At 43.1% G+C, this 17,044-nt stretch overlaps 1 protein-coding gene across 3 annotated transcripts in view; it reads left to right on the forward strand.

The window, feature by feature from the left end:
- The window catches only part of PITPNC1 (phosphatidylinositol transfer protein cytoplasmic 1), a 217,164-nt gene that overhangs the window by 113,034 nt on the left and 87,086 nt on the right, over positions 1 to 17,044 (forward strand). For all 3 annotated transcript variants that reach the window (XM_032457045.1, XM_032457046.1, XM_032457044.1), the window contains exons 3-4: positions 6,496 to 6,584; positions 7,797 to 7,804. In XM_032457045.1, the coding sequence (XP_032312936.1) occupies positions 6,496 to 6,584; positions 7,797 to 7,804 (97 nt within the window). The remainder of the gene's footprint in view (positions 1 to 6,495; positions 6,585 to 7,796; positions 7,805 to 17,044) is intronic.

Here is a 17,044-nt window from a genome sequence, read left to right on the forward strand (position 1 = left end):
AGCCCACAGAATTATCTGGAGGCTTGAGAATGGACAGCTATCTGGGCAGCTCCAAGGGGCCAAGAGCAGCAATGATGACGCCATCTTTAAGTCCAACCAGATCTTGTCATTCTGCCGTCACCATGGCTGCTGTGGGCAGGTTGGTCTGAATTGTCCTCTATTTTCTTTCTATCACTTGTTCCAAAATCCCAAACATAAGCATCCATTGAGTTCCCAGTCCAAACCAGGCTACCAGTGGGTGGGGAGAGGAACTTCCAGACTGTTTTCCAAAGCGGCTGCACCGTTTTGCACTCCCTCCAGCAATGTATGAGGATTCCAATTTCTCTACATGATCACTGACACTTGTTAACGTCTGTCTTTTTTATTACAGCCGTCCTAGTGAGTATGAATTGGTATCTTGCTTGGGTTTTGATTGGCATTTCCCTAATGACTAATGATATTGAGCATTTTTTTCATGTGCTCATTGGCCATTTGCATGTCTTCTTTGGAGACATGTCCGTTGAAATCCTTTGCCCATTTTTAAATTGAGTATAATGTCTTTTTCAAATGCCATTTATCCTTTTAGTTCTTGCCTCTTACCTCCCAGGATTGTGGTGTTGCTCTATTCTCTGGCCCTTCCTGCAGCGTCTGATAACATACACTCTTGGGTGCAGTACATTTGGGTGGCTGCCTAATGCCCTTAGAACATTACATTAGCAATAATACATTAGTGCATCTGGTGGTTGTCCTTGAGCCTTTGATCCAGTTCAGTTAACCAAATAAGTGGTATTTCTTGGCTTGTCTTCAAAAATCCTGGTTTCAACTGGCATCCAGGGAAAGGAGGCAAGATACTAATCAAACTCTGAAATAGTGATTCTAAATAAAACCTGTCCTCTAGAATCCTATGAGGGTAGGGCTCTCCTTTTGTCCCCTTTCATTTTTACTTCGTCTACAGCATCTCTCCAATCCCTTCCCACTAAAGCCCACGAGGGGAGAGAATCGCGGGTGGGGGCAGAGGGGCACTGGAGAAAAGATAGAACCTATTTTTAGGCTTGTTTATCAGTCATGAAGTGTCGTGTTCTTCCCCCACTACGGCTGCTGGATTAATTAGGCTGTGCGGGCAGCTGCCAGTCAGGGAGGGTTGCCAGCTTCTAATGGTGATTCCGCCTAATGCCTGAATCAATGTGCATGGTGAGAACGTTTTTCCCACTCCCTGGCTCTTGCCTTCCAAGGCCACCTCTCCTGGCCTCTAACTGCTCTGGGTAGGAGAGGGTACAGCTCCCCTAAACCATGAATCCTGTTTAACTGGACAAGCAAAGCTGCCAGCCGGTCACTTTACCTGCCAGCTCATTGGCAGAGCCTCGTTGCTGTGGCTTGGGTCTTTCTTTCACATGTCCTCTTCTGGTTCTCCCAGATCTTCCCCAAAGTAAGAGCTCAGTGCCCAGAGCTTGCGTGGCAGTGGGAAAGCCCACTGCCCTGGTGACAGGTCATAGAGGAAATGCTGGAGCCAGAGATTCTGACCTAAGAGCTTATTTTCATGCTATTTTGAAAGAATCTTCATGGTCGTTATTGACTTCTAAATATCCAGAAATGATCTTCCTTCATTCCGAAAATATTTATTGAGCACCTGCTGAGTGCCAGGCATCATTCTAGGCGCTGGCTGGCTGTGCCACAGTGAACAGGACAAAGGGCCCTGCCCTGGTGGGACCTGCAGTCTAGTTATGAGTGACAGACAGTACACAATTGCTATATATAAGAACATGGTATATTTTAAAATATTTAGTCATATATTCTATATAAATATATATTCAATATGTGTCTATTGAATATAATATTAATTCAATTATTTAGTAGTATTTTTAATATAATCTGGTAAAAATAGAGCAGGTGAGGGCCTTCTTCCCGACATACCTTTCAGTCCATGCTATTCTACTTGGTCCCCAACTCAATCCTTAAGAACATGCCAGGGGTTCTCATGCTGCCAGGCCCCCTGGCTTCTGCCGCCTCAACTACTCCCATGAGAAGAAATCACAGAAACGGGACATGAGGCCTGGTTGGAATCTGACAGAGCATCCAGTCAAGCAGTTTCCACCTTGATTCTGCCTCGCTCCTGACTGACGATGCTGACACATGTGGCCGGCTCCCCTGGGTTCTCCCCAGCATACCTGCCACGTCACCCTAACACTGTCCATGCGGAGCCTTCTATGAACCGGCACGAGTCAGGCCTCTTTCCCCAGAATCTCAGCATAAACTGCCCTTTTATAGGAAGAGCAGTGGCAGTGTCCAAGTTCAAGGAACTCCCTGTGGGCGATGTCTTTCACAGGTGATAGCTGTAGTCTGGAAGCTCTGATCATCTCTTTGCTGCAATACAAAGAATTACATTAAGATCAGAACGAAAAGACCAGCCAGAACAGCCATTAAGAAGAGTAAATAAATAAATCCAGCAGCGGAGAAGAAATTTAAGATAGCTCAGAAATCACTGTACACAAAACAGGATAGGAACAACTGATTATTATCAAATAATTGCCAAATGCCAGATTTGGGCACAAAGAAGAAACAAAAGGTCAGAATATCCCTATTGGACCAGTAGGAAATGAAGGTACGAAGGTAGCATAGTCCTTTTAAGAATCACTTGAATGAGCTGCAGTTCTTTGAGCCTAACCTTAACACAGACTGGCTGGTTTCAGGTGTGCAGTACAGGAGAAATAACAATATTATTTTGTGAGCTGGGAAGGGCTTTCTACTGAGAACGTTTAAGTCCAAAAGTGTCTAGTTAAGACCATCATAATTCTGACCCCTGTGGAGAAAATGAAATTAGACTCCGTTTAGACCAAATTTGGCCTGATGACGTTCAAGAACTCCTGAAGCCAAAAAATATTCCCAAATGAGCATGAACTGCAACGTGAGATTAGATATCCTGGAGAATTTGGTGATAATCTGGATTATAAAGTGTCAGAGGGGAGGGATGGTTTAGATTTCAGTTCCAGAAACTCTTTATGAAGTTGACAAACGTTCTTAACCTGAGGCCATTTTAGATTATGCCTGCCGGTGGGGCCTTCTTGTGATCCCTGTGATTTAGGGAAACCTGGGGAATGTCGGAGAGGGTTGCAGTGATTATATCCACCTATGTCCAGCGCCAGGATTCTCAGCCTCAGTGCCGTTAAGATCTGCGTCCAGATAATTCTCTCTGAGATGGGAGGGGGATGGGAGGATCCTGTCCTGAGCTTTGTAGGATGTTGAGAAACAGCCTGGCCTCTTACCACTAGATGCCAGCAGCATCTTCCCCCACCTCCTGCCCCCAGCCAGGACAGCTGAAAATGTCTCCAGGCTTTGCCAAATGTCCCCTGGGGGGAAGAAGTTCCATACCCCTTTTCCATTGAAATGAGAACCACTGCTATAGGGTGACCAACTGTCCCATTTTGCCTAGGACCCAGGAATTTTGTACCCTGGGGAGATAGGTCACTGGGGAGTCTGGTCCTGGCCAGTGGACCAGGAAGGCATGATTCAAATTGTGCCACGTCTCCAGAAGAGATTCTTGTTTGATGCCTGGTAGTGAGTTTGAGTGACAGGCTTCTCCTTGGAATTGTAGGCTGTGTGACAGTCTACATCGTGAGAGTGACAGCAGCAGTGGGGACTAATTTAATTCCATTTTCCTTTGCTGCCCTGATAAATCATTTCTGCAGGGAAAATTTTTTACATTTTACTTTCTCAGACAAAAACGATTTGAATAATGATGTGCTCTGGGGAAGTCGGGGGCTAAGAGAAGGTCTGTAGTGGGCCTAAAAATATTTAAATAGCATATCATGGAACTCATTCCAACGCCTCCTGCACCTGGCGTGGTAAATGGCTTATACCAGAAAGGCCTCCTTCCTGGACTATTTAGAAGAGGCACGTAAAATCGTATCAGTCATCTTGCTAAATGTATGTTTTAGGGCATCTCATTGGAAAAGGTGATTGATCATAGTGCTGTGTATCCTGCATATGTTGGTGGATGAAACAGCTAAAATAGAGATGTTAGAGCCTGGCATCCTGACCATTTACATATAGGACAAGTCTCAACATGAATGGAAATTTGCCAGTGTTTGTCATCTTCCTTCCAGAAAAATGATTGCTGCTTAGGTATGGTTCTACTGGGAGGCTTTTTAAATGATGGAGGAAAGAATGAGTTAGGAAGGGAGGGGGACTCGGGTGCCAACGTGCTATGCGTGAGGAGCTAGTGAATCCGGGGAGGGGTGGGGTGTACACAGAACATCTCCCCCCAAGAGGAAAGTGGAGAAAGGGCTCTAATGCTTGTGGGGAGACAGAAGTACTTTGTCTAAGCTAAACAACGCCTCGCTTACTTTGGGGAGATTCTCCAATCCCGTTTCAGTTCATTAAAAGCATAGGGAAGCCACTTGCCTGTGTGTAGAATCCACATCTTCCTGTATTACCGACTGGCATATCGCCCTGGGGCGTAGGCACAAACGGGAGGGAACCCGGGGGACGGGGTGCTCGTGACCATTTCCCGCAAGCCAGCCCGATGCAATTTTCCCACTCGATGGCGACCCCAGTTGCCCTCCAACTTCAGGGACTGACAGAATAAATCCTAGGCGAAAGCTATAAAAACCCCCGTCAGGAAGCAGCCCCTTCCTTCTGAGCAGTGTGAGGGGAAGGTAAATGAGCAGTTACTGCAGAGAGGATTTTATAGGAGTGAGACAGTCTGCATTAGAGCAGCAAGAAGAATTGTTATGTGAATTCTAAAACCGCTCCGCCCGCCCCTCACAGCCCACCTGAGAGCAGTGGCCTTCCTCTGACACTCACTGCTCCCCAGGGGGGGCTCTGAGTTTCCCCACTTGTTTCAGCCCTGCTAAACGGCCCAGAGCTTTCACTGGGTTAGGTCTGGCCAGCCTTTGAAAATACATATTTGTCTTTTAAAAAGCAGGGCCTGGAGACTGTCAGAAATAAGAGAAACAATTTGAGAAGACATACAAGGTAACACAGTATTTTAACAGCTCTGGATGTCATTTTAAATTCCATGTCCAAGAGGGGTTGGGGATTTGGGGTTCTTTTAGCTTGACATCCCCCTCTCTCCTGGCTCTAACAGCTTGGAATTCACAACTGCTTCTTGATGCTCTTTATTGCCAACATGCAGCCCCCAGGAGCTGGGAGTCTGCGTCACCTCTCTGGGTCTGATGTACTGCTAGACATCAGTGACCTAGACACTCGGCTGTAGGCACCAGAATAGGAAAGAAACAAAATGATAGTGTCTAGAAAGACAGAAAACCCCAGGATAGAGTGTAGGGGGGAAATAAAATCATGCAGACATATTTAAGGGATATATAATGCTCTATATTTAAATACACTATTGAAGGAATTCTCTGGGCCTGCACTATGCTGTAGTTTGCCTCAGAAGGAAGCAGAGCAAAACAAAGCAAAGCAAAACTGGATCAGTCCTTGGTTCAACAAAGGTCTTGGGACCTGCACCCTTGGGTTTTCCTGGTTTTGAGAATGTTTTCTGCAAATGGCTGCCTGGATCCCCGCTTCAGAAGAACGGCTCTGTCATTGCATTAATTTCCTGGGGCTGCAGCGACAAAATGTCGTGAACTGGATGGCTTAAGACAACACACATTTATCCTCTCACAGGATAAAGGCCAGAAGTCTGAAATCAAGTTGGTTCTCCTGGGGGAAAAATCTGTTCTGTGCCTCTCGCCTACCTTCTAGTGTCCATGGCAACCCTACATGTTCCTTGGCTCTAATCTCTGCCTCCATCTTCACATGGCCATCTCCTCTCTATATGAATTTGTGTCTCAAATCCCTCTCTCCTTTCTCTTATAAGAATACCAGTCATTGGTGTTGGGGCCCACCATTAGGGTGATTGCATCTTGAGATCCTTAATTATATCTGCACAAACTTTAGTTTCAAATAAGTTTTCATTCACAGGTACTGGGGATAACATGTGGATATGTCTTTAGGGAAGGCACAAGTCAACTGACTACAGTCATCAAGGGGCTAGATTTTATTCCTCTTCATGTCTCTGAAGTTGCTGCTCTCTGTTGCTTTAGTCCATTTTCAAAACATCACTCAGATGGATTGTTAAACTGATGCCTGATTCTGACGTTTGCCTCTGTCCCACCATATTTGGCTTTGAACATCCCCTCATCACCACTTCCACCATATCACTCCTAGGAGACAAAAGCCAGGCTGGCCAAACCCTCCAGACATGGCACCTCCCAAGCACTGAATTCTCATGTCCTTGTAAATCAGATCAAAAGAGGACAGGCCTATAGTTCTATGAGGTCCCCTAAACCAGGCTAGAACCTTCTGCCTTCACACATTTGAAGAGCACACAAATACGAGCTGAGGACGATTTAACTACGGTGAAGACCAGGGAGATGGGGAAGGGGTAGCTGTGGAGAGAAGAGCAGAGACAGAACTTCCCTGATTTTTCTAGCGGTCAGTTTCTCCAGAAAGATAGGGTAGCAAAGTGAGGCCATGTGGCCAGACTCTAATTACCTTTTTTTCTTTCTTTCCTCTTAGCAAACTGCCTAGTTGGGCTAGAGCTGTTGTCCCCAAAATATTTTACGTTACAGAGAAGGCATGGAACTATTATCCCTACACAATTACAGGTAAGTCCTTTGGACACCCAGGATGTCACGTGTGTACATGCAAGGACGTAGCAGGATTCAGACTGGATTATCCAGGCAGGGACTTGGGGGAGCCCTGTAATATCTTCCTGACCCTTTGCCTTCATACTTAGGTCAGCACTCTTCCTAGCGAGGGGGGTGGGGGGAGCTAAACCATTCATTCCATCTTCCTTCTTAAACTGATTGTAGTAAATAGCACATGGAAGAAGGAAAGGAGGCTCTTTTTAGTGACATTTCTAGAAGTTCCATTATCTTTATTTCTCCATTTTCTCAGTAATCCCCAAATGATTTTGAAGTCTAGTTTGGTTATAAACAAGTTGGTTTTTTTTTGTTGTTGTTGTTTTTTGTTTTTTTGACTTGTTTGCTTTAGAACCTACCCCGCTTCACCCCGGCAAAATAAAACTTGACTATAATTTACTATAAAAGGTTCTGTTGGGTCTCTCTCTTCCAAACTACTTCCTTTGCAGTTGGATAATATGAAATTCTTTGTCACTGTCCTTCTCACTTGTAGTGGAGTGATAACAGCACTCTGTGCTGATACTGAACTAGAAACTATGGGCAAAAAATTTAGAAGGTTTGTTTCCTGCCCTCGAACACACGAAAATTCAAGATCCTGAGGGGAGGGTATAGCTCAGTGGTAGAGCGCATGCTTAGCATGCCCAAGGTCCTGGGTTCAACCCCTAGAACCTCCTCCAAATATAAATAAACAAATAAACATAATTATCTCCCCCTCATATAACAAACAAAAAAAGAAAATTCAAGATCCCACTTGAATATCATCATAACAAGCTCATCTTATTGGTTGTAAAAGCTGCTTTTCCACTTAGAAGATTTCCTTTGCAGTTAATGAAATGCTCTACTGGAATTATTAGTCTTTAATTCTGCTTCTCTAATGCCAAACTTTTCGGTTTTTAATTAGCCACAAACCTATAGGCTAATTGAATCTTGTTTTACACCCCTTATCTGCCCAACCACAGAGCTATCATATGAAAGAGTTTCAAGAGCAAACGTGGAGACATTTAGTGTTTATGAAAGTTTAATTCTTGGAAGGTTTCTTTACCACATTTTTAATAATTATAATTCAGCAGTATTTCTTAGTTCTGTGGTTTTATATTGCATATAAGTGTGGTCTAAATCATCATTTTCTCTCTCTTTTTTCTTTTCCCTCTTGTCCAAATGAACATCTGGGACCAGAATACACAGTAAGTTTCATTTAATCATTTTTAAATATTCAGCCTAAGATCAGTGGAGTAATTGGAACTTCCCTTGTACTTCTCATCTTATCAATGTAATTTTAAAAATAGAGGAATAGTTCAGAATCAGAAATATTTAAATGTAGGCTATTACATGGTTATATATAATGCAATAATTTGAATGTTCTCATTTGTTCAAGAATATGACTGTTAATTTAAAATGCCTTGATAGTCACTTTACATAATTAACTTTTGCTTGTATTTTTAAATAGCTTGACTGCTCTACTCGTGATAGTTCACTGTAATAGAAGAACAGTGTCTAGAAATGTGCCATTAAAGAGATGATGGTAGTTACTGGTGGAAAGCAGGGCTTAGACTTGCAGTCTGTGGCCTGATCCCTTATAGAAAAACCTTGAAACTAGGAAGACGGACGTTCAAACTGTTTTACTCAGAGGTCTGGTTTGGACAGTCTCAGTGGCTTGATAAAATCATTTAATTTCTTCCTGGCCTAAGAGCCATTATAGTCATTATTTATACTAAAAGAAAGGGACTCTATAATATCATTGTGTTGCAGTATTTTCGTTCGGATCATTTTCCCCAATGGCAAACAGGTCAAGTTGTCCTAATAAGAAAATGGTTAACTGAGCTGTGATGGAGTTGAGTTTTTTAGTCTTGGTCAACACAGCCAAGCTTGGTACCCTGCACATAGTAGATTCTCAATGAGTAGTTTTGAATGACAGGAAGAATACATGAGTCAAAGCTGGATAGATCGTCCCAACAGACGCAAAAGTGTCATCTGCTTTGGAGTCAGATAGGCCTGAGTGTCCTCTGGCTCTGCCTCTCACTAGCTGAAGTTCTTAAGCAAGTGACTCCCCCAAGTGCCAGCTCTTACACGCATGCTGGTCCATGGCCGTGTTCTCATGTGTCCTTTGCAAAATGAAAAAAGTCGTTTCTCATAAAATTAAATATATTCCACTTAAAGGATGGTTGATAATTATAGCTCTCATTCTTGGGTATTAAAATATCTTTTCTTTTATGAAAGGAAGGAATATATATAGCACCCTCTCCAATGTCCCTAGCTTTGGGGGGAAAAAAAGGAAATTCTATGACAAAATACAAATTTTACATTTTAGAAGACAGAGAAACACTGCTCTGAAACAAGCAGCTTAACTTCCCTGAACCCATTTCTTTATCTCTAAAATTGGGTTAATCCCTCTTTCATAGAGCTATTAGTGGGAGGATTCAATGATCTAACACAGGGGTCAGAAGACTTTTACTGTAAAGAGTCACATAGTAAATATTTTCTGCTTTATGGGCCAGTCTCTGTCTCTGAGAAAGCAGCCATAGACTCTATATAGAGATATGGATGTGGTCGTATTTGCCCAGGCAGCAGGCCACACTTATCCCCCAGGCTACAGTTTATCAACCCCTGGTCTAATATATGGAAGACTGTTAGCACATTGCCTGTAAATAACAATTTATAGCAATTAAATGGTTCCCCACCAACAGCATCCCCCAGCCCCATCAATTTCACTGTTTTCAAGAGGAAGACTTTGGAATCATTTGAATCCTGCCTCCATTAACAGTTGTGCAGATGAATTCCCTTGAAGCCTCTGTTTCCTCATCTGTAAGTGGGGAGAATATAGTAACTATCTCATGAGGATGATATGGAGATTATATCAAATAATCCACATGAAATTTCAGCCTAGTCCCTGGTGCGTGGTAAATCCTCAATAAATGTTCAGTGTTACTATATATCATTCAATGCTGGAAGCTGCCATCATTAAAATGGAAGTTCAGTGGACCAATACATGAAAATATATCTTGGACCCCACAGTGCAGACTGGATTCCAGTTAACTGGACGGTACTAATTGTTTAGAGTTTTATTTGATTTTATTGATAGCTGGTGTTTTCCCACGCCCCACTTCTCCAAAAGCTACTGTGTGGACTTTTCATTTGAAATGTGATCAATAGTTACACAGCCAAGAGGATTCTTGTCCCTGTAGCTACACAAAGGCAGTTATTTGCTGTCTTTAGAACTGGGTCACCTTGACTTGACCCAAAACTGATGGTGTTTATTCTCCATAAACTCACGCTACTGCTGTGAAATGTGGGGATGGCTAACAGAGAAATGGAGTCTGAAAAATGTTTCGTTATCTTGTGTTCATTTTTTTAAGAGTATGTATTAAAGACTGAGGTTCTGAAAACATAAGGCAACAGAGTGAAAACCATAGTTTCTGGCAAAGCCGTGCTCACGGCGACGCACCTCCCAAGACAGCCCTCCCGCTGAAGCCTTTCCCACCAGCTTCCATCACTGAACCTCCGTTTTCTAGCCCCCGCCTCTGTGTAGGCCACGGAGGATTTCTGAAGGACCCATGGCCTTTCCTTCTGCCCAGCTTCTGCCCCACAGTACTCCTGCAGTTCCAATCACACAGTAAGGACTTTTAAAGGGACACAAATTATGTTATTTCTGTCTGAGAAAATTTGGAGACAAAACAAAGAAGTTAGATAGAGTTGTATGATCTCATACTCACCCCCATGTAACTCTAAGTGTTACCTGGTTTCTTCTAGAACCTCAGTCTTTAAGTCAGTTCCTCCCTAATATAATCCTTGGGGTAGTTCCCTAGAGCTGCTGTAACATAGTACCACAAACTGGGTGACTTAAAACAAGGAAAATTTGTCATGTTACCATCCTGGAGGCTAGACGTCTGAATCAAGTTCAGGGGCAACGGTCCCTCTGAAACCTGCAGGGGAAGAATCTTTCTTTGCCTCTTTCTAGGCTTCGGCAGCCTCCAGCATCCCTTGGCTTGTGGCAGCACCACTCCAATCTCTGCTTCTGTTTTCACACAGCTTGTCTTCCCTCTGTGTGTCTCTGTGTCTTTACATGACACCCTCTTTGCTGTGTCTCTCTCTTCTTCTTATAAGGACATCTGTCATATTGGATTAAAGACCTACCTTACATCAGTGTGACCTCATCTTAGCTAATTACATCTGCAATGACCCTAATTCCCAATAAGATCACATTCTGATGAACTGAGGTTAGGACTTCAACATATATTTGGGGGTGAATGCAATTCAACCCATAACGCCATCTTTCAAGTTTAGGTTAACAGTAATTTATTGAGCACCAGCGATGTGTAAAGCATCATGCCAGATGCTAGGCTTCATGGAGCAATAATCCCTGCCCTTTGAGGAGTCACAATCCGGTGAGAAATACACATCCCAGTCAAAACCTGGGAGTCATCTGTAAGTGATGGGGTTTTCTGGAGGCAAGATAGGACAGGCTCAGCTCAGGAGACAGGCTGGCACTCAGACCTGGATGAACTCCAAGCTGCGCTGACAGCAGAGGTTCAGACCAGAGGGTAGAATGAATGGCACTGGGAATCCAGCCAGAGAAGCGATTGCAATGTAAAAGGGAAGGCCTCGGTCCCTGGACTGGAGCCTTTAGCTGCAGGGACAGGACTGTAGTCCTCAAGAAGAGGTACAGGCAAGAACAGAACACAGCCCTCTTACATAGGTTACTTGATCATGAGATGCTGGGGGGGAGGGGTAAAGTTGCCAGCTTCAGCAAGTAAAAATACAGAGTATCCAGCTGAGTTTGAATTTTCAGATTAAAAGCAAATAATTTTTTAGTATAAGTATGTCCCAAATATTGCATGGGCTATACTCATGCTAAAAGAGGGGGAGGGGTGGCAGTGGGACAGAACTGGTTTCAGAAACTAATGTACAAAAATCAGGTGTATTGGTAGTCCAAGGAAAAGGGAGGAGAGAGAATTGTAAAGATCGGGAAACTGTCCTACAGCTGACATGACACATTAACGTTAGGGCAGTCAAATGACTTGTCAGAACAACTTAATTAAGTACTTTCTGCCTCAGTTAGGATTGATTTAGGAAGTGAAATGGTCCGAAGAGGGCAGAGTTGGGGGAAACAAAGTGAGAGCAGATGAATACATGACTGTTTCAAGGAAGACCTGTGCTAAGCGTTACAACTGAAGCACAAACGGAGGCTTATGGAAAGGAGAAATTCTGCCTGGAGAAATATGGGAAAATATCTCGGAGCCGGTGGCATTTGAGCTGGACCCTGGAGAGAGTAGAACTCCCATCTGCAGACACCTGCTCTGTCTTAGTCTTCTTGGGCTGCATCACAGAACACCATGAACTGGGTAACTTAAAAACAGACATTTATTTTTCACAGTTCTGGAGTCTGGGAAGTTCAAAATCAAGGTATCAGCTGGTTCACTTCCTGGCAGGAGCTCTCTTCCTGGTTTGCTAACAGTCTTCTTGCTTTGTTCTCACATAGGAGAGAGAGAAAGCAAGCTCTCGGGTTGTATAAAGGCGCTAATCCCATCATGAAGGCCCCCACTCTCATGACCTCATCTAAACCTCATTACCTCGCAAAGGCCCCATCTTCAAATACCATCACACTGGGGGTTAGGGCTTCAACATACAAAGGCGAGGGGAGCACAAACATTCAGTCTATAGCGTGGTCCTTCCAGGCCCAGTGGGCAAGTGATGTTGCTGGATGTTGCTGGCGCCTCAGACACGTGGAGGCCAGGTCATGGTAGCTTTGAGTGTCAGGGCAAGATCTGGATTTAATTCTCCATAGAGAAGCAGCAACATTGTTCCCGGCTAGTCCTCTTCTATTTTCCATCCCAAATATAGCACAGCTTTTCTTTCCATCTCCCCAGTAAGGATCTCTTGGCTTTTCTCTCTCTGGCTGCAGGTGCACACTTTCAGGCCGGCAGTGTTCATTTTGAAGCTGCCTCCCTCCCCTAGACTAGGACTCAGCCATGTTCTCACGCCCTCTGCCTGGGAGGAAGAGTCCGCCTTTCTCTCTAACTACAGGGTCTGCGCCCAGGATTTAGGACAGATGCTTTCAGTTGCCTTCATCTTTTTTCCTGTTTTAAATGCTTTTTCACTGGGCTCTTTATCCCCTGATCCTTTAATCCTAAATACCTCTTCTTGATGTCTTTCCAGTCCCCATATTTCCTGTCTGGGCCCCAAAGCAAAATTTCCCCAAAGCCAAACTCCCAGCTGGGGTCATCACGCCCACCCTCCATCAGGGAGGCAGAGGGGCTCTTAGTAATACTCGGGACAGGTGTCTCTTCTCATGGGACTAGTCCAGAGCAATATATGTCTATTTCTAGGCTCCTCTGGGTCTTATATCTGACTGTCCAGCCTGTTACCGAGACCTCATGCTGCCCTCATTTGTGACAAAATCCAGCCAAGAGAACTTTCTCTTTAGGGTCATCTAGGACTTCTGTATTATCACAGTTATCAAGACATAAAAGCTTTTTCATCACTGTGAGTGACTGTGTGTTTAGGATTATGTGCAAATGCCATTTGCACAGGAAGTGGAAAAATATCCTTAGCTCAGTTATAGGAAAAAATCTTAATTATACAGTAAACAAAGAACAACACGATGGCAGTTTTCCAGAGGATAGACCATCTAACCAGTTCTTCAAAACCTGCCGGTTCTTCTGAAGTTTATAAAGTCACAAAGGAAGGTGCCCCAGGAGACTGGCTGCTTTCCAAAGTCGCCGATTTTGTTTTTCTAGAGCTAAAAAAAGCCCACGCTGGAATATGAACATAGCTGAGCAGCAGCAATTCAACCTCGGTAGTAATGAAGGGGGAAAAAATGGGTTTTCTTCCTATTTGTAAGAATTTGAACTTAAGCTATAATAAGTCAATAGCAGTGACCTAGAATATACAGTTGCTATATATATTTTACTGCCGTGACTACCCACTCCACCAAAACATCTTTTAATAAGAATCGCAGAAGAGGTGATGACAAGTGGAAAGCACCTTTCTCTTAGCTGGACGGACTATGCCATTCCCCAGAGTAGTAGTGGGCTGTCCAATGATACCCAGGATTTTAATTATTTAGTCAAAAGAGGTAGAAAAAGTAAATTGTAACAGACCAGGGAATAGGAACCTCAAACAGTATTGAGCTACAATGAGAGATGGGGTTGTTCAGGGTTGGGTTAGTCCAGCCGGGGGAGAGAATCTGGCTGCTCACGACTGGGTCGTCAGTCACCCAGCATGAACCTGAGTTATCTTCCCAGGAGTGGCAATAAGGAGATTGGGGCATTTTTCTGAAAGCAGCCAAGTGTCCTGGATAGGAATTTCACTTTCAATCTTGGCCTCATCTGCGTCCCCGATAATTGAAGGAGCTGGTGAGTGCTGCGTATACAGACGGACCTCCATTCTGCTCATCCTTCTTCAGCTCCCCTCCCTCACCTTCCGCTGAGTCCCAACCAAGGGTAGTAGAAACCTCTAAATTACATAACTCGGAAATAGTTACAGGTCTAGTGAAAATACATTATTATATCTGAACCCTGGGATTGGTCTTGTTGAGAAGGAAATTAGAGGACAACCTGACCATCTCAACTACTATGTACGCTAAGATAGGCTAGAGGTCCCTGAATAATACTTCTTCGGTGTCATGGAGATGGGGTAGTGATGGGAGTTGGATGATTAGAAAATAGCCTTTACTTCAATTTAAAAAAAAGAAAGAAAATAACCTTTATCGCTGCATCACAATTAACCCTAAGTATCCAGGGCAGTATGTAATTGGAGGTGGGGTGGGGGAGGGCACAAAAGGAAATAGCCCTTCTTAGAAATGGGGCCATGTGAGCCATGTGAGCTGGGACCTTTTAGGGACCAAGGCATAGGAACAGTACTCCAGCTGGGGGTGCTGGTGAGAAAGGCTCAGGCCACCTTCCTAGAGAGGGTGGTTGAAGTCTATGGAGGCACGAGTCATGGCATGAGGCTGGTGTCATAGAGTCAGAATGACCAAGTTCAAAAATCTCCCAGATTCAAGAGGACTGAGACAGAAACAGTGCAGAACCATTTATAGCGATCATTAGGATGGGTCATGGCCAGTTAAGGGAAGCACCAGATTATACAGATTTAAACAGATTTTGTGATTGCAGGACTTCTCAGGGCCTTTACTATTCTAACCTACATGGTCAATGTCCCAAAGGGAGATGTAGTATGCACCACTTCCCACACTTACTTGTCCATGGGACTTTGGATTTTGCAAAGCCAGTCTTCTAAAACTTAGAGGGGCTCCAGAAGCTTCTTTAAGAGTCAGAGCTATTCTGTGCCCACTAAATAAGCCAGTGGATGAATTCCATTTCAGTAAAGGTTAGTTTGTCTTGAATTTTAGTGGACTAACATGTTGCCTGAAGATTACTATTACTCAAATACTGGAGTTTTTGGAAGAACTCCCAACTATAATGATTTTTTAAACAGTCAGCTGACACAGAACCTTTTCAAGTCTCTTTTCAAGCAAAGTCAATTCTGTTAGACCAAGCAGCAGAGGCAGCAGTCCATTGGGATGATAGTCAGCTTATGCATTCTGATTTATTTCAGTTTAGAAAATGAACTGGCTGTATGGGTGAACCAGTTACAAACCAGCTTATTCACAGTGGTGCCTTGGTCCTTGTGCAGGGCTAGAGCTTACTTGTCTCCACATCTCAGCAACTCAGTCGACTGGTTCCTGGGGAAGCAGGAACCTTGGAAGCCAGTGTTGTTTGTCCAATTTATCCTATTTCCATTTGCTCTGGCTGTTTCCAGACTCTTTGCACTTCAAAGAAAATTAATTCATCCATTTTGAGTGGAGAGAGCAGAAGGTAATATATGCTTCTCTATCATAACGTAGCATTTTAAAATTGTTGCCTTTTTTAAATTGAAGTGTAGTTAATTTACAATGGTGTGTTAGTTTCAGGTGTACAGCAAAGTGATTCAGTATATATATATATATACATATATATATATATGTGTATATATATATATATATATATATATATATATATATATATATATATTCTTTTCCAGATTTTTCCATTATAGGTTATTACAAGATATTGAATATAGTTCCCTGTGCTATACAGTAGGTCCTCATTTTTTATCTATTTTATATATAGTGGTATGTATCTGTTAATCCCAAACTCCTAATTTATCCCTCCCTCCCACCCTTTCCCCTCTGGTAACCATGTTTGTTTCCTATGTCTGTGAGTCTGCTTCCATTTTATAAATAAGTTCCTGTGTATCCTTCCTTTAGATTCCACATATAAGTGATAAACATATGATATTTGTCTTTCTCTGACTTACTTCACTTAGTATGATCTCTAGGTCTATGTCTAAATTTTTTAAACACCACTAAGAATGAGTTTACAGAGGACAGTCATCAAAGAAAAGGAAAAAAATAATTGTTTAAAGGCATTTTCAATAGAAAATTTTACTAAGAAATAAATACTCTTCCTTCTTTTCTATTTTCTACTTGTACTGAAAATTAGATTTCTCTTCAACCACTTACAAATGCCCGTGGAGTTGTGTTTAGTTCAAGTTGGTGAGATCAAAATAATACAACTGAGAAGATCTTGTGGGGCAGATTTTTTTTTTCTGCAAAAATACAATAAAACATATGTAAATATGGATATACTGAAATAGTACATTTCAGTGATTAAATAAAGTGAATGCAAGATTCTTCCCATGTCTTTTGACCTTTCTAATTACTCAGATGCTCTGAATTACGTGATAGTATGTATTTAAGTGAGGAATTTGCTCAGCTGGTTAACAGGGATGATTCTTGCAGTTTTTAACTGAGAAGCTTGTGATCTGGAAGTTTCCTACCTGGCCATACGCCAGCCTATATTTAGGAAGTCACTGATTCGTTCCCATCTCTCTTATTTACATGCAGTTCTTTTTCATTCGATGCATTCTGCCTGCTCTTTAACTCCTAGTCCTGCCTTTATTGTGTGTACCTATCAGTATTCACAAACATCTTCTGCTTGTTTCTGCTTTGACAGGTCCAGCTCTAGATTTAATGAGCCTGCATTTAGCTTCCCTCCTCAATTTTCATAGAGGCGCCAGTAGCAAACTGTGTCCCATTGAGAAAATATGCTTTCATTCATGCATTTGCTCCCTCTCCCTCCTTACTGGCTTCTCCAGTAAGTGGCTGTTACTCAGCATGTCAGAAGAAGGAAGAGGCTCCATAAATGAAGGAACTAATGAATGAACAGAAGCCTCAGTGTAGGTTGTAGGCTGGGGATAAGCAGCTGAGAGGCTGACATCCACTTCCTCACCACGGGCTGGAATACAAACAGCTGTCTTCCTGCTGTATTTCCATACTCTGCCTTCCACACACTCCCTTCCTCTCACCCTCCCCCACTTTTCTTTCAGGTCCCACTGCTCCTCTTGGCCACATTTTTCTTCCGATGCAGCCTATATTTGGGAAATCA

This window comes from Camelus ferus, chromosome 16 (assembly GCF_009834535.1).
Source record: "Camelus ferus isolate YT-003-E chromosome 16, BCGSAC_Cfer_1.0, whole genome shotgun sequence".
NCBI lineage: Eukaryota > Metazoa > Chordata > Mammalia > Artiodactyla > Camelidae > Camelus > Camelus ferus.